Source organism: Microcaecilia unicolor, chromosome 3, assembly GCF_901765095.1.
Source record: "Microcaecilia unicolor chromosome 3, aMicUni1.1, whole genome shotgun sequence".
Taxonomy (NCBI): Eukaryota; Metazoa; Chordata; class Amphibia; order Gymnophiona; family Siphonopidae; genus Microcaecilia; species Microcaecilia unicolor.
The window spans coordinates 93987243-94012497 of record NC_044033.1 but is presented as its reverse complement, the minus strand read 5'-3'; the positions used below and the strand labels follow the sequence as shown (position 1 = coordinate 94012497).

Below are 25255 nucleotides of genomic sequence, written 5' to 3'. Positions count from 1 at the left end.
CAGAAGGCAGCATGCTTTTAAGGTCTAGCTTATTCCCCAATGCAGCGGTAACATAGATAGAAACTGCAAAACACTGACCATCGTGGTAACAAGGCCCATAAGTCTATATGTTAAGTTTAAGGGGTTTTTTTTTCAATTTGATCATTGATGTTTTGCACAAGAATATAAATATATTATAACACATGGGAAGGTTTGGGGTTTTTTTTAATGCCAATGACTGAATTTAAACCAGGGGATCAAATCCATTGAGTTCTCTGAGGCTTTTTTCTTCCTGTATTCTCTTTACAAGACCTACATTAATTATTAGAATAATTTGCAATTATATCTGGTATTTATTATTCTTCCTGTTTTTGAGTTGTAAGTTTAATTATAGAGCCACCCCCTAGATAGAAACATTCCGATATTTTGATCAGCAGGTATCCCAAGTAGTGCTTGCAGATTTCTGTACTTTGAAGATGTTACATTCAGTGAAGCCTTATTTTGATCATGCTGTGTTACATGTCTTTTTGCATGCTTTTGTAGTTTCAAAACTGGACTATGCTGATGTGGTTTATGTGGGAATTGCATGTTACCTCCTAAAGAGGATAAGGACATTGCAGAATGGGGCTATTTGGTTGTTGGGAAGCATAGGGTGGAGAGATCATGTGACCCCTTTGTGCATTTGATATCATTGGCAACCTGTGGAATATAGGTCAATATATAAGGTCTTGACTTGTATGCATAGAGTTTTGCATAAGAGGATGCCTGCTTATTTATTTATTTATTTGTTGCATTTGTATCCCATATTTTCCCCACCTTTTTGCAGGCTCAATGTGGCTTACATTATGCCGTAATGGCGATCGCCATTTCCGGAATGAGAAATACAAAGTGGTATTGCATTAAAGTTCATAAATGATAGAGTAAATTATAGAGTAAGTTAGATAATCAGTTCATTTAATTACCAGGGAACTTTATTTAAATTATACTGAACTTTTTCAGACTTATAAGTTCAACTTATATATTGTCATACAAGGAAATTTCTTAAGTCAAATTCACTCCTAAAGTTTACTCATGAATGTTTGGTTAAAAATACTATATTATAGCTTTTGTAATCCATGTATGGCGATTTCGCTCATATGGCTTTGAATCTTTAAGTTGAAACGATGAGCACCCCAGTCTGTAGTGTATATATTCGTTGTTAAAGTTAGTTGTGGAAGCTGGAGTTGGAAAGAGCATCCTACAGTGAGATTTGAGACTGATCCACCATTTCAGTGACAAGAGTATCCTGTTTGTTATTGGAACTTTCTTGCTGAGTGACTGAAGATGTTGGTTCAAATGTCATTTTAGATGCCACTGGAGTTGATGAATGGACATTCTGGATAAGCGAACGACATGAGGCCATGTGGCCCACAAGTTGTAGAAAGAAGTGAGCTTAAGCCTAATGCATGTATGACAATCTGTTTGTGAAAAACTGAAGGGATTGAAGTCTGTTCTCTGGCACAAAAAAAAAAGGCAATTGCTACTGTAGATCTAAGTAACTCTCAATGAATTGCAGGACTTTTGTTATGTGGTACCTATGTTACATCCTTATGTTCCAGTTCGAACATTGCGGTCTACCAAGGCATCATTGTTGGCTCCTCCTGCAGTGACTCAGGCTCACCTGACAGTAACTTGAGAGAGAGGGCATTTTTTTTGGCAAGCTCCACTTTTGTGGAATCAGCTCCCCCAGGAATTGCATGATAAAGCATCTTTCAGACAGTTTAAGGTGAAGCTGAAAATGTATTTTTTTTAACAAGCATTTGGGTCAGTTAGCAAACCTGTGTAAGCATCATTTCAGACCTGCAGGATGGTTGAATGACTGGGCTGATTTTATTCTGGATGTGTAAGTGGTGAACATGTTTTGTCCTATTTTGTAATGGCATTCTTTTCTGACTTTTATTTTAGTTTAAATTGTAAACCACTCTGGCTAATTTTTTTTTCTTTAGAAGAGTGGTATATCAGTATATCAGGTGTTTTAAAACTGTTGAACATGGTTCTTTGAATTTGTTTGACAGCAGTGGCGTACCTAGGGTAGTTGACACCCGGAGCTGGTCATTTTTAACACCCCCTCCAAAATCCAGTACTAGGCATACCAAGAATACAAAACACTCAGGACCTATAGAGCAATTCTAGCATACCATAAGCAGTAATTTCTACGAGTCACACAAGGAAAAGGAAAGCATCTTAAACACTACAGTGAGCACTAGAACATCAATTCACCTATTGCTGCCCAGTTACCACCAGGTTAGCGCGGGACCCCTTACCTCCACCTCAATAGGTGGCGGTAAGTGGTCCCCCTGAAATGGTCGTGTGGCAAGTGCAAACTTACCACACGACCATTTCTTTTTTGGTCTTTATTCCCACTGTGGTAAAAGGGGACCCTGGCGCAGGTCAAAAATGACCACTGCAGCTATCACAGGGTCCCTTTTAAAGCAGCTTAGTAAAAGGACCCCTTATAGTATTCTAGGAGTTATACACATGTGTGTGCCATTTCGTGCCTCTAGCCATGTACCCACCCACTTGCAAACTATGCACTATCAGAGATATATTTAAAGTTACAGAATATAGCACATTGATGCATAAATGCCAGTATTCTAAACATTTGCATGCAGAACTGGCACAAAAATAAATGTTAGCTCCTGCTTATAGAATTACCCCCTTAAAAGAGCAGTGATAAAAGCCATTTCCAGGAGTTAAAATATCATTTTACTGGCAGAAACTGAGGTGTTCATTATTGTTCAATATAGCCCCAACCACAGATAAAAGCATGCAGTTCAACAGAATACAATTTATTCACTTGTCTACTTAAGAGGTGGTACGGGGGCAAGACTGGGGATAGATCTAGGGAGGGTAAAGGGGAAGGTTTTTCTCATTTAAAAAGTTGGTAACCCTACCTGTGAGTAAGTACAAAAGCATCAGCAGGTTTAGGGCACAACAATGCCTGGGAGAATGGATGTCTTTTATGTAACACTCTAGGCCTTACACAAGAAATGAGGAAGAGGCTGTAAATTGCATATGACCCTTCAATTGAATTCCAGTTGTGTTTAAAAATAACTCACCTCTCTGGTTCCCTCCAGTCAGATCCAGGAAGGCTTTATTTTTATAACAATGTATACACCAGTGGTTCTCGATCCAATCCTGGAGGCACCCCACCCCAGCCAGTCAGGTTTTCAGTGTATCCAAAATGAATATTCAGGAGAGAGATTTGCATGCACTGCCTCCACTGCATGCAAATCTATTCATGAATATTCATTGTGGATATATTGAAAACCTGCCTGGCAGGGGTGCCTTCAGGACCAGGTTTGGGAACCACTGGTATACACAGTGATGCCAAGTTACTCAGTTCCAAACTGGAGATTTTTGGTCAATCCTGGTTTTGAACTTACATCCCAATGCAGTATGGGATTTGTAGTGCCTAACATGCCCACTGAAATCAGTGCTGAAAATCCCATAATGCACCCTGATGGAGTAGTCAGATATCCAAGACTGTCCAAAATCTCCAGACTGAAAGCGGGTAACTTGGCATTGCTGTGTACATTAGGCTTCAGAAAAAGGAGGAGAGGAAAAAGGAGGACACATTGATCCAGTCCGGGTTTTGCTTCCATTGGCTGTAAAACCCAGACTGGCTCAATCTGCCCGCCTTTTTCTGGAGCCAAAGGGTAACCCTAATAATAAATTATGATTATGATGATGCTGATGATTATTATTTGATTTTTTTTATATACTACCCGCAAGCCTGAAAACTATTGAAGTTGTGTTGCCAACCTAATACATAAAGAGGCGAAAATCAAAGGGAGAAACATATTATCTCCTTCCTTTAATGTCTGTGCCATGTTTCCCTGTCTATCGTAAAGTTAACCGACAGGGGCGCTAGCATCGGCCACGGCTCCTGATTGTACTCGGGCTGCTTTCTTGCTTTTACGTTTCCTGTAGGTAGGCCGCCCTTTAGGCGCAAGGAATGTCGGGAAGCCGGCGAGCGCCATGTTGAGACAGCTTTCTCATTATAAATAGGAAGCTGCTCTGGCTGTTCTTTATTGGTGGCTTGTAGCCGATTTTTGTTGGGTTAGACGGCGGCTGGTTGCTGGAGGTTATGAAGGAAATGTCGGTGTAAGTGAAGGCCTCGCTGGTTGGAAGCTGTGAGGGGGAAGGGACGGGGATTGTGGCTGGGTTTGTGATCCTCGCTTTCCAACTGCCGGCACTGGGTTAGTCATATTTCTTAGGATAGCCGTTAAAGGTCCTACGGGAGATGACTGAGAAGTGTGTGGGGGCTGCTAGCGGAAGGTCTGTGACTTTAGCTTAATGGGAGTCGTTGAAGAGTTGTCTGTTTCTGTCTGCCCTTTTTCATCAGGAATCTCTGCGGAGAGGTGGCAGCCGGGCGCTGGAGATCGTGCGTGAATCTTCTATGTGCCGGTCTCCTTTCTTATCTCTCTTTTATTTTATTTTATTTCTACTGCTACCTTTTTTTTTCACGTTTTGATGGATCGTCCTGTAGCATCCTTCTTTACAGTCCAGGAATAAAACCCTGACAGAGAAGTGTGAGAATTTCTGGAAGTGCTGGATGTCGTGTGGCAATTTATTCCCTTGTTTCCGTGTGTGTGTTTTTTTGTGAAATCCTGAAGCCTGTGTGTGTTTTATATAACCTGGGTATAAATCACTTGCTTCTCAGTTCTTACAGCCTTAACCTGGTTATAAGTCCTTGATTCTCACACTCAATATCATTAAACAGACAGTAAATGAAGAAATTAATAGGCCTGTAGCTGTCAAAGTACAGCATCTTAATTGGCTGTGCCAACCCCCCCCCCCCCCCCCCCCCGGAAATTATGATGGCAGACGTGTTTTCTTCCTGGTATGGTGTTATAGGCTGCAGTTTTTCTTTCACGTTTAGTCTACTGATTCTCTGCTTATACCAGGCATTCTTGCTGTCATTGTTTCCTCCAGTGCCAATGGACAGGCTGTTTTTAACCTGAAGACCTTTTTTGGAAATTTGTTTTGGAGGACTGAATTAAATAGTTTGTGGAGGTCATTGTTTGTAGCCAGGAGTGAGTAACAAGGAATGTGTCTGCTAGCTAATTTACGGTAACCAATATTGCTAGTGGTCAAAATAAATAGTTGTATTCATTCATTTCTGAATAACTCAAGTTTCCCAAGTGACCTTCCATAAATGTTGAGTATTGTGTTTTCAGAGATACAGCAGGCTCAAAAAAAAATATGGACAGGATTAAAGCCTGATGGACACTTTAAGGTGTGTTTACAAAATTCCATAGACTTACAAAAGGCTTTGAAAATTAACCGTGTTGTGTGACTTGGCATAACATTAATTTTACACTTTTCTTTTTCTTTTTTGTCTGTCATAGGAGAAGACACTTGCAAGTTATTTTCATTTAGCATTTCTCAGGAATATTCCCCCTGCTCCTGATCAATTACGTCCATCTTATAGGCATATTCCTATACACTACCTTGAGTAAATTGCTTTATGAAGGTAGTTAATCTAAATAAAAATCACTTTAAAATGGTACTCAAGCATGAGAAATGGAAAACTAATTCCAGGAGGAGCTTCTTAATAGATTCAAAAGCAGTAAACTAGGTTAGAAACTGATAGGCAGAAGGCAGTGGTATATGGTACACTTAGAGATGGGGGGGGGGGGGGGGTAGCCATCAATGGTATAGTTCTGAATTAGCAGTTGACTAGAACAGGACCTATATTTTCATAAGGAGAACTGTAGTGTGGCAGCTATTTTTGTAGGTAATATTTATTTATTACATTTGTATCCCACATTTTCCCACCTATTTGCAGGCTCAGTGTGGCTTACATAATACCATAAAGGCAATCGCTAAGTACGGTATGGAAACAAATACAATTTGATATTAGGGTCGGGTAAGGTTGGTATATTCAGGTACATAGGGATCGAAGATAGGAAGGGATTTATAATGTAACATAGTAGATGACGGCAGATAAAGACCTGCACGGTCCATCTAGTCTGCCCAACAAGAAACTCATATTTATTTATTACATTTGTACCCCGTGCTTTCCCACACAAGCAGGCTCAATGCGGCTTACATAGTAAAAAGTAAATAGAATTACAAAATACCTTGAAGGAAATTAACAATTTGTAGTAAACATAGTAGTAGTAGGGTAAGGCTATATAAATTGAACATGGAGAGGTAAATGAAGATAGGATATGTAAAGGAGAAGAATTTGCATATGTCCTACTTCTTGTGTGTACCTTACCTTGATTTGTATCTGCCATTTTCAGGGCACAGACCGTAGAAGTCTTGCCCAGCACTAGCCCTGCCTCCCAATCTCGGCTAAGTTTCTGAGGATCCATTCCTTCTGAACAGGATTCCTTTATGTTTATCCCACGCATGCTTGAATTCTGCTACCGTTTTCATCTCCACCTCCTCCCACGGGAGGGCATTCCAAGTATCTACCACTCTCTCCGTGAAAAAATACTTCCTGACATTTTTCTTGAGTCTGTCCCCCTTCAATAATGTCCAATACAATCTATTGTTTTGCTGTGTTGCAGATATGAATGATAATATGAAGATCTGTAACAAGTTTGACAATGCAGTTTGAAAGTTAACCTAAATAGTGAGGAGTGGTCAAGAGCTTTGGTTACCAAGACAGCAGTAAAACCCCTTAGATATGACATGCCAACATTTGCACCAAATGAGGCTACTCCAAATACCCTCTGTTAACCTTCAATATACCATGAAATTCAGTACTTAAGATTGCTGAGGGATCCTCCAGTCAACCGGTGTTGGGATCCCAAATGAATATTCACAAGCTTGCTGCTAATCGCATGCGTATATTAATTGAAAAACGTACACAATCCAACTGGTTTGGGGTCCAGTGAACAGGTTTAGGACCCATATACTAGCATGAAGAGACAGTAGTACTGTATACGCCCCAATCCCACTTCTAAGACTATGGCCAGAAGAATAGTGTAAAATCAGAAGAAAATAGGTGATAATGCCTTTTTTTTTTTTTTTTTTTTTTTTACAAGTCTTTAGTAAAGCTACTTAGGTTTGTGCAGATTTGGACACATCTATTTGTTTTGACCATTGTCAATAACTGTTACTGTAACTAGCTTGGCTGGCAGATACCAAGCAGACACACGTCTTGTTGCTCACTTCTGACTAAATATAGTGACTTCCACAAATTGCTATATTTTTTTCTCTAGAAATTTGTCCAAACCTTTTTAAAAACCTAGCTGTACTTATTGCCAGATATCAAATGCCATGACCTTTTCAGTCAATCCATAATAAAACAGTTTTCTAGAATTTGTTTTATATCTGCTACTAGTTACTTGGACTGTCCTCTAGTCCTAGTACTATTTGGTTAAATTGATCTGCTCATTTTACTCAATTATTTAACTTGGTCTTCTCCAAGCAGGCTTAACCAGTTCAGATCTCCTTCCTTCTTAAGGGAGCCATTTCGTCTTTTTGTGTGCCTTTTCTAGTTCTACTTTGCTGCTGTTTTTGAAATAGGGGACCACAGTTCCACAGAATATAATGCTTCTGTATAGATATACTGATAATGCAGCCACGCTGCTTTTTTTCTTTCTGAATTCCTAACTTTTACACTTGCTTTTTTCATCATCTCAGCACTCTGAACTGATGATGTCAATATGTGGCCCATAATAACTTGGGTATTATTTAGGAAAAGATGTTCAGTGTGGAACCCAGCGTTGTGTACCAGTAGTTAAGATTATTTTCCCCTAAGTGCATTACTTTGTGCTTGTCCATATTAGCTTTCATAATATGGCGTGTATTTCAGACTGGATAGTGACTATAAAGCCTGGTAACTCCTATACTACTCACAGGCATCTCCTTCTGAGTTGCTTCTTTTATAATGTGAAAGGGATTTGAGCTTGTTTTTGAAGTGCTGCTTGTCAAATTAGTTTATAAACTACATGTGGCATTCAGTTTATCTGTTTTGAATGGGGTTTCACTTTTTATCTTGCTCCAGAAGAAATATAGTGCTCGAGAGCAAGCCTGTGAAGCATTATGGCATCACCTCTCCAATTAGTTTGGCTCCTCCCAAAGAAATAGATCATATCTACACTCAGAAGCTAATTGAAGCAATGAAACCTTTTGGAGTGTTTGAAGACAGTGATGAACTTAATCACAGGTGAGGCTTCTGATATTTGTTTGTAATAAGTTCAGGAAGCATAAAGATGGTCTTGAAGTGCCTCTAAAAATATTTAGCTTGACTGAATCCTGCTATGTTAATGGTATTTATGGGTGCGTAGTGCTACAGTAGAGCATCACACTCTCAAATCTGAGACATATTTTGCTATTCACTAGTTTACAAGTGTACCAAGACAACTGTTCTCTGGGTATGCTGGCATCTCATCAAGCTGACCAGAGCTTTATGTACCCATTGAAGCTAGTTGTCTCCATTTGTGGAGAATTTGGGTAGCCAGATGAGTGCTTTAACTTGGCTTTCCTGGCACAGTATTGGAGTGAAGAAGTAGCCTTATTGCAGTGGGGTTTGATTTCCACCGCAGTTCCTAGTGACTCTGGGTAGGTCACTTAACCCTCCATTTCCCCAGGTACAAAATAAGTACCTGTCTATAATATGTAAACCACTTTGGTTGTAACCACAGAAAGGTGGTATATAAAGTCTCTTTCCCTTATTTACCTCTCTAGCAAGAGGCAGGCTTTGTGATAGTTTGGAGTTTCCAGGTTTAGATTGACACTCAGGTGGGTACATTGTGGATACCTGGAAGCCTTCAGGAGTTTGCAGGAATGATTGTTACCAACTATTGGGTAACTGTGCTGTGGCTAGCAGTAGTCATCTGGCTGCGGTAGTAGAGGTTCAGAAACTTAAAAACTTGGAAACACATATTCTAAAGTAACTCAAAATTGCATACTCTTCATGTCTGCTTTACCTTCCCAACACCTCTGAGGCATGTTTTAAACTCCTACCATATTTAAATTCAGAATATAAGACTCTTGATAAACAATAATTGGAGTTTGAAATATTCCTCAAGGGGTCTCAACTATGTGTCTATGTGGTGGGGGGGGGGGACCTGCCTCACTCTACTCGTCCCTAAACTTTTTTTGTGCCAGTGAGTAGTGCATCATGCATTTTTATTTATTTAGTTTTTTGCTGGAAGTTCACCCTTGTCTTTTTTTTTTTTTTTTTTTTTTGTGCAGCCCTTTCATTTATGGAGAGAGAAGCCACAGAAATGCTGCTTCTGTCCTCTTGGGGCCAATGATGTGACTACCTTCTGCTAGCACTCCAATTGAAGCCAGACTTTCAGAACAAATACTTGGCCAAAGCCAGTGGCATTGGCAATAGGTTATTTGCAAAACATAGCTAGAAAATCATGCTGCCACCTTTGCTTGTATAGGGGCATAGCAGCTGTGTGACACTCTTTATTGTCTGGTGGGTTCTATTTTTAAGAAAATTTAGGTCCATTCATAAGTACATAAGTACATAAGTAGTGCCATACTGGGAAAGACCAAAGGTCCATCTAGCCCAGCATCCTGTCACCGACAGTGGCCAATCCAGGTCAAGGGCACCTGGCACGCTCCCCAAACGTAAAAACATTCCAGACAAGTTATACCTAAAAATGAGGAATTTTTCCAGTCCATTTAATAGCGGTCTATGGACTTGTCCTTTAGGAATCTATCTAACCCCTTTTTAAACTCCGTCAAGCTAACCGCCCGTACCACGTTCTCCGGCAATGAATTCCAGAGTCTAATTACACGTTGGGTGAAGAAAAATTTTCTCCAATTCGTTTTAAATTTACCACACTGTAGCTTCAACTCATGCCCTCTAGTCCTAGTATTTTTGGATAGCGTGAACAGTCGCTTCACATCCACCCGATCCATTCCACTCATTATTTTATACACTTCTATCATATCTCCCCTCAGCCGTCTCTTCTCCAAGCTGAAAAGCCCTAGCCTTCTCAGCCTCTCTTCATAGGAAAGTCGTCCCATCCCCACTATCATTTTCGTCGCCCTTCGCTGTACCTTTTCCAATTCTACTATATCTTTTTGAGATACGGAGACCAGTACTGAACACAATACTCCAGGTGCGGTCGCACCATGGAGCGATACAACGGCATTATAACATCCGCACACCTGGACTCCATACCCTTCTTAATAACACCCAACATTCTATTCGCTTTCCTAGCCGCAGCAGCACACTGAGCAGAAGGTTTCAGCGTATCATCGACGACGACACCCAGATCCCTTTCTTGATCCGTAACTCCTAACGCGGAACCTTGCAAGACGTAGCTATAATTCGGGTTCCTCTTACCCACATGCATCACTTTGCACTTGTCAACATTGAACTTCATCTGCCACTTGCACGCCCATTCTCCCAGTCTCGCAAGGTCCTCCTGTAATCGTTCACATTCCTCCTGCGACTTGACGACCCTGAATAATTTTGTGTCATCGGCGAATTTAATTACCTCACTAGTTATTCCCATCTCTAGGTCATTTATAAATACATTAAAAAGCAACGGACCCAGCACAGACCCCTGCGGGACCCCACTAACTACCCTCCTCCACTGAGAATACTGGCCACGCAATCCTACTCTCTGCTTCCTATCTTTCAACCAGTTCTTAATCCATAATAATACCCTACCTCCGATTCCATGACTCTGCAATTTCTTCAGGAGTCTTTCGTGCGGCACTTTGTCAAACGCCTTCTGAAAATCCAGATATACAATATCAACCGGCTCCCCATTGTCCACATGTTTGCTTACCCCCTCAAAAAAATGCATTAGATTGGTGAGGCAAGACTTCCCTTCACTAAATCCGTGCTGACTTTGTCTCATCAGTCCATGTTTTTGTATATGCTCTGCAATTTTATTCTTAATAATAGCCTCCACCATCTTGCCCGGCACCGACGTCAGACTCACCGGTCTATAATTTCCCGGATCTCCTCTGGAACCTTTCTTAAAATCGGAGTAACATTGGCTACCCTCCAGTCTTCCGGTATTACACTCGATTTTAGGGACAGATTGCATATTTCTAACAGTAGCTCCGCAAGTTCATTTTTTAGTTCTATTAATACTCTGGGATGAATACCATCAGGTCCCGGTGATTTACTACTCTTCAGCTTGCTGAACTGACCCATTACATCCTCCAAGGTTACAGAGAATTTGTTTAGTTTCTCCGACTCCCCCGCTTCAAATATTCTTTCCGGCACCGGTGTCCCCCCCAAATCCTCCTCGGTGAAGACCGAAGCAAAGAATTCATTTAATTTCTCCGCTACGGCTTTGTCCTCCTTGATCGCCCCTTTAACACCATTTTCGTCCAGCGGCCCAACCGACTCTTTGGCCGGTTTCCTGCTTTTAATGTATCTAAAAAAGTTTTTACTATGTATTTTTGCTTCCAACGCTAATTTCTTCTCAAAGTCCTTTTTTGCCCTCCTTATCTCCGCTTTGCATTTGGCTTGGCATTCCTTATGATCTATCCTGTTACTTTCAGTGAACAGGAATGTCATAGGTTCTTAATTTTAGAAGGTTCTTAATTTAGAAAACTACTACAAGTGTCCTGTATATCAGAAGTTTTGGGTGAGATTTTTTTTTGTTTTGTTTTGTCTCTAGAATCCTTTGGAATGACTACATGACTTGTAGTAGCAAATTGCAAATGGGACTTGACATCCAAACTGTTGGGAATGGTTTCTAGTGTTGACAACTGATTACCTAGTTGATGCAACTTAAGAGCTTACTATCTTATTAGGAAGATCAGGATGTGCCACCCATTCTAGAACACTTCTAGCTACCAATTCTGTGTGCCTTCAGATGTATCTTGCCATTTGAGGGAGAGATTTGGAGAAGGAAAAAATTTTCATATAGGTTTTGTGGTTGACCTCTTCTTCCCCCCCCCCCCCCCCCCCCCCGTGAGTGTATGTGGCCAAGATCCCTAAAGAATGGGAGTTAAGTGCTCAGTGTGTAAAAAGATGTCTATATGCTGACACTGTATTGAAAAATCTATTATGTATAAGCCTGGAGTACATATCGAGAACAAGTAACTATATTGCTACATCTTCAAAAAGTATGTAAGTTGGGGAGAACAAAGGGAAAAACCTTGGAACAATGTAGCTTTTCAATTAATGAAAAGAGGTGATGGCCAAAATTGAGATCTACAAGGTGGCCTTAAATGCCATTAGTGCATTCCTTTTATTTTTCTTGGTCTCCCTCTTTTTTTTTTTTTTTTTTTTTAAATCTATTAGGCTCAGTGGCAGCAGATAAAGACCTGAACGGTGCCAAACAGTCACATTCATTATCAATTCAAGATTAAATCAATGAACATATACTTGATCATGGTCTTTCTTTGGTGTTTCTGGGAGATAGACCGTGTAAGTCTGCCCAACTCTGTCCTTATGTTCCAATTACTGCAGTTGCTGTTAAAGCCCACTCCAACCTATCCAAATCAGTCTTTGTCATTTGTGGGACACAGACAGCAAAAGTCTGCCTCGCACTGTCCTCGCGTTCCAAATTACTGGCGTTTGTCTGACCACTCTCCAGCCCTTCCTAAACCGGACTGCTATATGCGGGACTCAAACTGTACAAACCAGCCGAGCACTGGCCTTAGTTGATGCAGCCAGAATTGCCATCTAAGCACCACTTGACATGCAAACACTTATCAATCCTTTTTTTAATTTATTTTTAATTATTCCATTTATTTTCTCATTAGGGATCCTCTGTGTCTAGCCCATGCCATTTTGAATTCCGTGACAGGTGGTGTAGATATTTGCAGTAGGGTGTGCTGGGTTGTCTTTTTTTTTTTTTTTTTTTTTTTTTTTTTTGTCCTGCAAACAGGTCTGCAAGGAGTTGGTACCCCCCCCCCCCCTGTAAAAAAAAAAAAAAAAAAAAGCAGCTATTTAGTGCTTGGGGAGTGATTGAATATTTTAATGAAGTCCTGTACCTGTGGGTAAGATGGGGCAATGCACAAACAGTGCAACAAAGAAATGGAGTTTGCTTGAATGAAACACATAAATTGCCTTCTAAAAAAGAAATCTATATCTTGCTACCGATGAATTGATGTTAAGATTAAATTAAATATTATTGGTTGGTTTCACTAGAAAATGATAAATCTTACTAGTGAGGAAGGTTAAAATGTAAAATTTTCTTTAGCATTCTCACCAGAGTAGCCCAGAACCTGATGTCCCATCAACCAGCCGATGGAGATAAATGTAGTTCTGTGTGATTTGCCCTACAGGGCACCATGTAGGCACAGAATTGGTATTTTTGTCTCCAGTAGATGGTAAGTGACGGTATGCTGTGTACACAGTCATGACTGGATAAGCAATGCATGCTTCTTAGCCAGTTCATGTTGGTTAGGTTGAACTAAAGGTGAGGAGAATTATTTGGATGAGTCAGTCCCTTCCCTCTGACTCTCCCTTGTTCCCTGATAGGAGTTTTACTTGGAGTTGAAGGGCCTCTAAAGCAGTGTTTCCCAACTTCAAGCTAAGTACCCCTAAGTTGAACAAATTTCAATTGAGTATCCCCGAGCTCTGTTCAGCAGATATTTAAAAAATGTACACATAGCTCTGACAAATGTACATTCCAAAAACTTGACATATTTTTATAGAAAATAGTTTTTCTTTTGACTAGTTTATCAATATGATCAGAAAAATAAAGATCCCAGTATCTGGTCTTAGTGTTTTGTCTTCCCAACTCTTGCCAGAGTCTTCGTTTTATTTTTTGATAAACATCCTAGGGAAAGTTACCATCAACTGATAACAGAAAAGAATTACGATAAGGACAGGAAAGCAAACGCGTAATAGAGCTAAAAAAAAAAAAAAAAGAACAAAGTAGTACTAAAATAACTAGGTAAGTTTGGAGAGACACCATTATGAAGCCTCGTTTAGGCCTGCTTCCCATGATGTGCTGCAGGATTCGTAAGCAATAGTGAATTAGTGAGCCTTAAGGTCCCCATCTGACATTTTTCTGTCTCTGGCACCTGCTGCCTCAGCTCTGGTGGGACAAGAAACTGAAATCAGGTGCCCTGTGCACAGTGTGGCAGCTTGTACCAGGCCTGCCTCTCAAGCAGGAAGTTGAGGTCACTTCCTGTTTCAGAAGGACAGAATTGGTATGAGACACCACGGCATACACAGGGCCATTGCCCCACACCTGGTTTCTTTACAAGAAACCAAAATAAGAGGAATACCATAAACTTTTGCTCACAGAAATAATTACTAAATAGAAATAAAAAGGCATTTGGGTGAATTACAAAGTGTTGATTTTTGAAAAAAATCTCTGTGTATGTCACTTGGTTAACAGGATATTTTTAGTGTATAGAAATCTGTGTGAGAATGACATCATATTCGTAGAAAACAAGGTCATAGGACCTCCTATAGGGCATAGCTATTCCAAGTCTGGGACCTGAAGAAAGATTCAAATCATCTGTCACTCCTTCCTTAAAATACTATAATGTGCGTTAAACTGTGTTCACAAACTACAATAAAAGTAAATTAAGTGCATTAATGATACTTCAAATAAGTAGAATAAACAGCAGTTACTTATCTGAAAAACTAGGTATTGGTGCTGAAATGAAATGCCCAACAAAGGACAGCTCTATAGTGGTTATGAATCACTCTATATGTGAGATTGTACATCAAATCTTGGGACACATTTGTTTTATCATGATGTTCATTATGATCCCACTGTAAAAGTTGAACATCTGTTGGATGATTTTCTGGGTAAGGGTGAAGCTAAAGATCTGGTGAATGCTTTCCTGGGGTAAGGTTGAAAAGAGTTCTACTGCTAAGGAGTGTCTTTTTTTTTTTTTTTACAGGCATTTCATCTAATTCTTTTTAATTATTTATTTATCATTTTAAATCAAATTAAACAAATTGTTACATTTGAACAGGTAATGCAGACAAAAAAAATTTTTTTGAAGAACATTATTTTCTCCCATAAAGGGAGCAAAATTAACAAAAAGAGGATAAAACATTTTACTCTTCTTTAGACCACAATATAAAGGGGATTAACCCTTTAGATGCCTTTAAACTATACTTGCTGGAAGTATTAAATTTTTCCCCGAAATCTATTCCACCACTGAATAAAGTATATTATATTCCTTCAAAAAACATCTGTAACTTCTTTACAAGCTATTCCAAAGGAAACTCAAGAGGACTCTTTGAATATTACTGAGATATTAGAGACAACTTTAAGCGTGAACTCTGAAAGATCAACACTAATTGTCTTTTATTTTTCAGCCAGACTTAGATGCTGTGCTACAGTTATACTTTTAAAAAATGCAGGTATTGTTTAGGGGTAAAAAAGTATGGATATATCCGGATATAACTAAGCAGACTCAAGAAAGGAGGAAGCTGTTCTTATTACTGAGAACAGAAGTTACATCTATAGGGGCCTCCTTTTATCTTAATTACCCCTGTAAATGTGTAGTAAAGTATCTGGGCTTAAAATATATTTTTCATCAACCAGAGCAGTTAAAGGTATTCATAAGTACGAAGAAATTGGCTAACCGTTGACCTGCTTGAAGATAATTGGGAATTTCTTAAAGATAGGGTGCATGCTATGCATATTACCGCTGTTTAATTACCTATAATTTAGTCTTCTTTAGATGACGTTTGATTCTTGTGATTTCTCAGGAAATTCAATCCTGATGGTCACAGCTGACATTGAAGTGTAGTATACAAACATTCCTCAATGTAGCTAGGAGATTTTGGGGCCAATCTGTTCGACCAATTTATCCTCGGATTGTTTCAGGACAGATAATTTGGGAGAGGAAAGGAAAAAAAGGTGCTGCCATGGGTGCCACAGTGGCACCTAATGTGACTAACTTATATGTAGTTGAAACGGAGCCACATTATAAACAAATTGAAAAAAGTATATATGGTCACTTGGCTTCAAATATAACACATTTTCCCTCCTTTTTTTAAAAAGGTTTTGATCATCAGAAGCAATTTTCGACTCCTTTACAGGAACCATAGCACAACTTCCTCATCGGACAATTTTTATCACCATTTTCATGTTCATCTTGATAATCAAACTGTATTATTAAAACAGAGTAATTCACAACAAAAAAAATCTTTGAAAAGTTGACATCTGAAATGTAGCTGAAACGCAAGAGATTAACCTGTGTTCCCCCCCCCCCCCCCCACCCCCTTGGCTCATTGACTTCATGTTGTGATCCTTAAGTATTGGCACATTCTTCAGCTATATCAATATTTGTTCTTCACTGTTTTGCCTTTTGAGCGAGCAGGAATCTGTTTTTGTTCCATCTTGACTTCCCCCTTTGCAACCCACTGCTATATCTGAGATTGTGAACGTTCATTACCTGTGTGGGTATTGCATTGTTTGTGGTTCCTCCTCTTCTGGTTCCACACTGCCCCTGAATGGAAAAACTCTGTGGAACTTCTTCAGTATGTTAACTAGTGCCCTTGATCCTTGTATGTTGGAAAAAACTGACACATTGCAGTCAGTTGCAGTGCCAGGATATCGCTACATCGCTGGTTTCTCACTGTGGCTTTATCACATTCTTTTAATGACTTAACGTTTTGCTGCTCTGGAAGTGCTGTTAAGATCTCTGTAGAACTGTAAATAAAAAAATAATAAAAACCACTACCCTGTGCTCAGTTTAACAATTGTTTATTGATATAGCAATATGAGAACATACCTTGTCTGCCATTAAGACTTGTATGTTCTAAATTTTGGACAGGAGCCAGTTCTTTGTATAAGGAATTTTGCATCTTGAACACAAAAGGATCAAAAGAATACATAAAAAGATTGATTTATTACAGGAGCATAGGTTAGCTTACTAATGACTATGTACAAAAATAATTTTTAGCCTCTGTGATAGACTCCTTCACCCCTTGACCATCAAATTACAGATTATATATTGGAATCATTAATTGCTCCCTAAGAGATACAAATGACATACAATATTTTTCCATTCCTAAAGGTCTCTGGGTCATCTAACATCTTACCCTGTTTTTCATAGTTAAACAGTGAAGTAATACACATTCAGAAAGTGGTCATACTGACTAAATTCTAACCTACTATTAAAATATCTTTCTAAGGTAGAATATTTTCCCCATCTCCACCTTGTGAAGTTAATATTAGTCCCCTACAAAGGGAGAAATGGTGGATACACCAACTTTTTATTTAGTGTCTAATTGCCTTAATAGGACTATTGATTTACTGTGTAATTTTAGTGTATTTTCTGACTGACGAGTCTTCTCTAGATTTGGAAGAACTTTTTTTTTTTTGGGGGGGGGGGGGGGGGGGGGTGTTTGTTTTTTTTAAGTTATTCACTTCTATCACTTTTATTTTTGCATAGAATTTTTTTAATACGGACATTCGTGTCTCCTTTTTCATAATGTGTATGGAGGAAGCTTTTTTTTTTTTTTGCTATTTATGTCATTTTGTTATTTACGTATTGGACGTAAGCCACTTCTGTCTTGCACATTGAGCCACTGTTAAAAAAACAGTGTTATGCTGCTTTGAGACCTGTTGAGTAATTATATATGCTGACATTCATTTGTGCAATGTTGATGGCAACATTTTAAATGTTTTGTTTTCGGCAGTCCTATATTTGCAACAACCCCAAAAGCAGGCTGTATGCCGAAACACCTTCTGTTTCCCTGTCGGCGTCGGGTGGTTTGTTTTAAGTGCATATAAGTGATTTGTTATTTGAAGTATTAACTCATTTACCATAATTTTACTTCTATTTTGGTTTGAACAGTTTAATGCACATTGATATTTTGAAGTCTTCAGGTCCCAGACTTTGAATAGCTGTGCGCTATAGGAGGTTCTATGACTTTGTTTTCTGTTATGATCTCCTCCTCCTCCTCATCATCATCATCACCACACAGATTTCCATATATTTGTTGACATTCAGAACATGTTGTTCTTTGCAGTCAACATATATAGAATTTTTTTTTTCAAATAAGTTTGTGTTATAGTTTATAAGCCACCCAAACATCTTTTCCTTTCTATTTAATAATTTTTTTTCAGCCATGGAATCGGGTAGGCAGTGGGCAAGCCTATCCTAATGTCCCAACCTAATCTTACCAACCTCCACTCCCAATTCTGTTCTAAATTAGATAATGACCCCATCATTTGGTTTTACTTACCCCACCTCCCCATTCCCCCTCTACTCATCCCATCCTTCTCCTCTCCATCTTCCCTTTATTTTATCCCTCCTTACCCCTTTTCTCTCAAATTATACTATCCTATTCTTACAAAGCTGAAGGCAGTGATACCAGACTGCCAGCTTCTTCTTCACCTCAGTACATCTCTATCTCCAGTAGCTCCTGGGTCCTGTGGGCCAGTTGAGTTTAGGGGTGTCTGGCTGGTGGTGCTGATTTTGGGAGCATACTTAGTCTTCTGGGTCCCTGCTTCACCCTTTTCCCCCTTGCCTCCCGGTCTTTAGATCTCTAGCCTTCCTCACCAGTAAAAAAAAAAAAAAAAAAAAACCAAGAGAGCTCCTTTGCCTTCATTTGGTGTTAAAAAAACAAAACGGAAGATTTCTGACTGCACCAGGCAGTACAGGGTTTCCCTCTGTTAGTGCTGTGCTTTTAGTCTGTGTGCCGGTTAGGCAGCAGGCTGCTGTATCTGTAGGACTCTGCTTCTTCTCCGGAGACACCTGCTGTTCGGTGAGTCTCTGCCTTTCTCTTTCAGCGCAGGGGTACCGTGCTTTAATATGGGCGACGCTGGGGAGGGAAGTGCTCAAGTTACCCTTCCCAGAGCAGTGTTTTCCTGCGCTAAAATGGCGGGCACGCGCCTTTTTGTTGGCCTGGCCCTCTTTTCTCCTGATATCAGCTCTGATCCTTTCCCGCCCTGCGGCCTTGATGTGGGCAGGGGGGAGGGGCGGCTTCTCCTAAAGGACCTTGTCTTGCATTAGAGACTGCTGGTCCAGGGGATTCCCCTTTATTTTCTCCAGCCTTTGGTTTCCTTTACCAAAATCACTGTTGAGTCAGAAACTGTTTGCATGTAGCTGGGGCAGTGGCACACATTCTTTTCAACCTGACCCCACTATGCAAGGGGATCCAAGGAAAGAACAGAATTACTTTAAGCTGTTTTCTATATCTTCTGAGCAGGATCTCCTCTGCTCTGGGACCCATAATTTGAACCTTTCTTCTTAAGAGAGCTTGGCCTCAGTAGCCCTTTTTGTGATTGGGGGAGTTTTTATGCCAATCTCAGGCAGATGGGTTCTAGAGGGCTAAGTTTTCCAGAAGGAATCTGATGGTCCTGCGATGTGCCTTGTTGTTTTTGGGATGCACGCCAGCCACTGGGGGCTTCTTTGAGGTAGGGGATTTCTGACCTCCATGCCTCCCTCCCGAGTTCATTCTGCTGCTCTATATTTCTATATGTTGCAGAAGTCTGGTAGGGGAGCTAACAGTTCCTTTTGAGTTTTGTGGCTTGTTCCCTGTCTCAGGCTCTTCTGATGGACCCTGCCCCGAAGAGGGGATGTTTTCTCTCCAGCTGAGCAGTAGGGTCCATTTCTCCCCTGTCTTACTCTATTCGGAGGGAGTCTTTTTCAGGGCAGTCCCTTTATGCATAAAGGCAGCAAGAATCTCCTGAGTTGGAAAGCCATGTTTGCCAAAGTGGGTAAATTGATAGCAATAGGCCTCACTGTGGTGAGTTTAGATTTTCTTATAGTTCCTGCGTTGGCTAAGGCTGTTCCTGGTGTGGGAAACAGTGAACAGCATCAGAGTTCGGCCTGTGAAAGGGCCTATTTAGTGTTTGGGTTTTTTTTTAATTTACAGACTTTTCTGTCCCCTCTTTTTTTTTTTTTTTTTTTTTTTTTTTTTTTCTCTGAGGGCAGTTGCTTGAACAGCTTGGAAGTTTCCCTCCTTCCTTTTGTGAAACGTTTTTATTTATATACTGGCAGTACAGGGATTGCCTATGAGCACACCACCCTGAGTGTGCCTGATCTCTGATATTGGAAGCTCAGCAGGGTTGGGCCTGGCTAGTTTCTACTTGGATGGGAGACTGCCTGGGAATACCAGGTGCAGTAGGTTTTCTTTTTTTTGTTTGGTTTTTTTTTTTCTGCACCTTTTGCTCCTTTACAATTACAAGTGGGAGTTTCTAGACTTAGTGCCTTTGGCTCCGCCTTTCTATGGGAACTGTTACATATTGCTTTCTGGGGCTAGTGCTCTGGTCTCCATGGGACCATGGGGTCTTTTACTCCAGGTTCAGTAGCTTCAGCAAAATAGTTGTGTTTTTCTGGAAGATGGTTGGCTTTCAGCCTGAAGGTCACAGGTTTAAGGCTGGTGTGTGCATCATATTAGAAACTATGCCCCTCAGCTCCTTTTCTATGGGGCATATTTTACATCCCCCTCTCATATTGCCTTGACAAGCTGTTCTTTCCATAGCTGGGACAGTTTACACTAGGCTACAGTGCCAAAGGTTAGCAGTGGTGGTTTCCCACAGCAGCTCTGCTCTTCTAGTTTTGCTGTCTGACTCTGATCAAAGTATTGCATTTCAGCTCCAGCTTCCACTGTATCTGTGGCACTTCTAGCTAGCTGTTTGTTGCAGTGTCTCTAAGGCTTTTATTGTAGTTTTTCTTTATATTGGACAGCTAGCTATATTCAAAGCTACTTCAATTTAGCCTGCACATCAATTTTCCCAGCACTTCTCCCTTAGGAAGCATTTCTTTTCTTTCCTCTTTGGCCCCATCATCTGCGGTTTCTCTGTTTGGCCGTTCTGAGCCCTCATGTTCAGTTCCAGGCTTTGCATGTCGGCATGGCTATGGCACCATTCACCTTTTCCTAGGTTTGGGAATTTTGCGGCATTCTCCGCATGAACAGCATCAGAGTGCACCTCACTCTAGATGAGATCCGAGAGTTTATCTTCCCGGGTCTTCTGGAATCCTTGAGCTGGTGGTCACCCTTCAAATGAGCCACCTTGTCCCATTCCAGACAGCTCTGTACAATTTCTTTTCATGACCGAGGACTGGAGGATCTAGGTTCAGACATGGAGTGCGCAGTCTGCTCAGGGCACTGAGTCCTCGGGCCTGGCTATGCATTCATGTCTTGGGCTCTGTGGCGGAGATTTTGGAGGTAGTGCTGTGGTGGTGCTCATAGACACCATCTACAGCTCTTGCTTCTGACGGGTGGTGTCCTGTGTTCCAGGAGTATCAGCAGTGTCTTCCGTGGCTGTTCTTGGTACACCAGCGCATGAACTGGTGGCTTCGCAATTCCTCTCCCTTTGAAAGGGATGCCTTGGCGCCGCCACAGTGGATGGTGGTGGTCAAGGATGCAAGTCCTCGGACTGGAAAGCCCTTTGCCTCCTCCTTCCATCTCTGAGATGGTGAATGGCACAGGGGACGGGTAGCAGATCTCCCACCTGGATCTGCTTTTAGTGCTGGTTGTCTTTTAGCAGTTCAGGACACGTTGCGGGCTAGGGCGGTGCTTCTGCATCAAATATGAGGCAGTGGCTGCTTCTTCACAGATGTGGGACTCTGGTAGTCAGACTTGACCGATCCGGGCATGTTCCGCCCCCATGGAATGGGCAGAGGACCTCGTGTGTGTTTCTACACGCCCACTTTGCAGGCTTTTCCTACGGTGGAGCTCTCTTTCTGCCATCTTCTGGTCTCGGCAGAATGGTTATTCTGCACCAGTGCTTCTCCACATGGCCTCGGGTAGAGCGCTCCAATAGGTAGATCTGATGGCGTCCTGGCTGGACACCCAGGTGCCTCCTTTCTTCTGTCATCGGAGAGAGGGTGATTCGGCAGGGCTGGTTGTTCTATTGCATCCTTGGCCGGAGGACGTTCTTCAATAGTGTTTCCTCCATTGCCTTTCTGCAGCCGAGTTCTTTTCAGATCGCTGTCCACCAGAGTCAAGTCATTCTGGTAGCTCTAGATTAACCACAGCGCCCTTGGTATGTGGATATAGTGAGGCTTCTGGTGGTGCCTTCGTTTTGGATCCACTTGACTTCTGGCTCTTAGTTCTGGGTCTGCTCCTGAGTGGATGATCCCTCTCGCTTTGGTCTTACGGCCTGGTGTTTTGAGAGGTCGACTCTGAGGAACAGAGTTCTTTGGACGCTATGGTTACTGTTCTGTTGCGATCTTGTATGTGGTCCACTGCAACCACGTATTCTCAGGTGTTGAGGATTTTTTAAGGCTGGTTGCGGCCCACGCTTGGTCTTCATTGTGGGCGTCTGTTCCTCAGCGATTGACTTCTTTCTGCAGGATGGGTTGCAGAAGGACCTGGCCTGGCCGTGCACTCGGAGGTGGTGCATTTCTTACAGAGTGCTTTGCTCCTCCGCTGCTGCGACCTTCTCCCTGAAACCTCGTTTGTATTCTCAGTGTATCTCTTGGGATTCCTTGTCTACAGAGCATTGCTTAGGACTCCTTTTGTTCCTTTGCAAAATGCTTCGCTTAGGAACTTACAAGCAGTGTTCTTGGTTGCCAATTCTTCGTCACGCAGTGTCTGAATTTTTAGTGCAGCCATTCCCAGCTGTTTTTCTGCAATTTGCTGAGTCTGGAGTGACCTTACTTTCGGTTCCTTCTTTCTTTTCCGGCTGTGGTTTGGCTTTTCTTTTTCAGCCTCTCTTTCTTCCCTTCTTTTGGGAGGGGGATTTTTCACATGGAGTACACGGCGCTTCGTCTTCTGGATGTTCAGATGGCTCTCCGGTATTTGCAGATGTTGCATGTTTTTCAGCATTCCGATCTTGCCTTTGTCGCTGGTTCTTTCTGTGGGACGGCAGCCTCTGGTCCTGATCTGATTTTTGTTTTTCTCGTTGGATTGCAGCTAATTTGTGCATTTTTTTGGAAAGGTTGCATCCTGCTGGTGGCATTCCAGGCTTGTTTCATGAGTTTGCTATCTACTTCTTGGGTGGAACAGTGTGCTTTCACTGTTCAGATTCTGCCTTTGCAGCTGCGGTTCTGTCTCGGGGACCGGCGACTTCTCACCCTACTTAGGTATTGCTTTGGTACATCCCACCAGTTCTTGGATTCATCTGTTGCATACGCTAAGGAAGGTGAAATTATGCCTTACCTTCTGATATTTTCTTTAGTAGCAGCAGATGAATCCAGGATCCCGCCCTTTGTCAGCCACGCTTGTTTTGCCTGTTTTTGTTCTGGTCCTTAGTTTCCAAAAAAAAACAAAAAGAGAAGAGGAAAGAACAAACCACTGAAGAGAACTCCATCACAGTTGTGGTTTCTCTTAAGTCAAACTAACAAGTTTCTGTTTTGTATGGTTGGTGAGGAAGGCTTCCTGGTTTCTTGTCCGATTCTGCTTTGTGATGAGACATGTACTGAGGTGAAGGAGGAGCTGGCCGTCTGGTATCACTGCCTTCAGCTTTGTAATCTCTGTCTCCACCTGCTGGTAGATGGACACAACCCACCAGTTCTTGGATTCAGCTGCAGCTACTAAAGGAAAGAAAATCATCAGGTAAGGCATACTTTTACCATTTATTCTCTTAAGAGTTCAGTTAGTGGCATCTACAGCCTCTAATTTTTCTTGTTTCCTCTGCCGCATTTCCCTTGAGCTAGAGTTGGGCATAGCAAGCCTTACCACTGTTTCAGTTAGGGTCTTTCATCCATTTAACTGTGGTTGACATGGTGCTCACCTTGTTTTGTTGGTTCATAAAAGGATAATGTCTTCCTGCCTTCACTTTTTTAATTTTCCGGTTCACAAATTTAAGCAGCAGCATGTTGTGTTGAAGCTAGCCTGGTTAAATTTGTTAGGCGGTTCCAGATTTGCTGCCTCAGTCTATACCTTCTCTTGAAGTTTCCACTCTGTCTTCATGCCTGGGATTTTCATCTTGAATCTTTGTGTGTGTGTGTGTGTTTTTTTTCCTGTGATCTCATGCAGGGAGGATATCCTGAGCTCTTAAGTAGCAGTAACAAATACAGAAGAAGTAGCAGACCTTCTGTCTTATATTTATTTTGCTAGGGATTTTTTTTTCCCCTCCAAGCCTTATTGGCATTTTTAATGGATGCTTCACTTCTCTGCCATCAACCATTAAGTGTCTACTCCATCTTTTGGAGGTGTGAGGTTTTTTGTTTTCCTTTTTCCTCCTTAACCAGGAGGTGGGGTATCTGGGTTGTCTTTGCCTTTCTTCAGCATCTATATCGGCCCTAGAGATAGGGCTAAGTGTGCAAGGAATTAGTTTGTCATGCTCTTGGAAATGAGGAGCTTCTTAGGCTTTTCTGCTGATCCATGGCTTCGTCCACAAGGTTCTGAGTAGTTCTTTGGATAGATATGGTTGAAGCAGACTCATGGTCATCCTTTTTCATACAAGGGACACTTGATTGCAAATTTTCACAAGCTTTATGGCAGAGCACTCAGTAGAAGTGTTTTTTTTCATCCCACTGATATTTAGGATTGCTTTACTCCATCCCTTAAGTTCTGGACTGTTCTGAGGATTCTAAGGAAGAAAATTTTTGCCTTGTTTTCTTTCCTTTAGTCTACCAGACCAGTCCAGAAGTCCACTCTCTAGCACTTCAAAAAAAGTTTTGTGTTTTCTTTTGTCCAGTGGTGGCTTTGCTACTGTTCAGCCAATAGATTAACCTTCTGAAGTCATTTCTCAGTGGTATCTTGGTTGGCTGTATTATGGCAGATGACTTGATCTAGTGTTTCCGCATTTCCACACTGCTTTGTCAGTTGAAATACTGATTATCTGTGCATACATGGTGCCCAGCCCTTAGGGTGAATCACACTGAATTACTTTCTTAGTCATCGTCTGGTTGATGGATGCAATCCACAGGTTCTAGACTGGTCCAGTAGGACTAAAGGGAAGAAAATGTGGCAGGTAAAATTTCTTAAATTTTAAATGATTCTTCTAAAAAGTATTAATGTGGCTAAACACAAATGGCATCCAAGTGGAGGTGGTGAGCAGAAGGAAAGTATCAAAATTCAAGAAACAGAGAATCTTAAGGGAGAGGAAAGGCTTATAGAGCTTAGTAGTACAGTGTACTTGGGCAGACTTCGTAGGCCATATTATCTTCACCCACTATCCTGTAGTGGTGTAAAAGTCTGATGCTCTCATAGCTGTGATAGTAACATAAGTGAAATACAAATAAGCAAAATTGTGTACAAAAGAAAAGCATTCATGACCATTCTAAAGTTCTTTGTTTTTTTAATGCAGTTCTTTTCTCACTCTTCAGAAAATAAAGATTCCAGACACTTTAAAAATGTCATTCATGTGTTATAATGTTTCAGTTTAAGTCGGGTATAGTATAATAATAATGGAATAGCCTGTATAATTGAGCCCTTGGGCCCAGTCAAGGCTTGCCTAAGATGCTTTTTAGTTTTCATAGTATTTCTTTTTATTTTTGCATTCTGTTG

General features: G+C 41.1%; 1 protein-coding gene across 9 annotated transcripts in view; it reads left to right on the top strand.

Moving 5' to 3' along the window:
• The first annotated feature begins 3989 nt into the window (after positions 1-3989).
• Positions 3990-25255, top strand: part of PAPOLG (poly(A) polymerase gamma) — a 146337-nt gene continuing 125071 nt past the window's right edge. For 6 of the 9 annotated variants that reach the window (XM_030196193.1, XM_030196196.1, XM_030196191.1 and 3 more), the window contains exons 1-2: positions 3990-4125; positions 7988-8149. In XM_030196193.1, coding sequence (XP_030052053.1) covers positions 4109-4125; positions 7988-8149 — 179 coding nt within the window. In that variant the 5' untranslated portion in view covers positions 3990-4108. The remainder of the gene's footprint in view (positions 4126-7987; positions 8150-25255) is intronic. The other 3 variants (XM_030196198.1, XM_030196192.1, XM_030196190.1) reach the window with 1 other exon arrangement.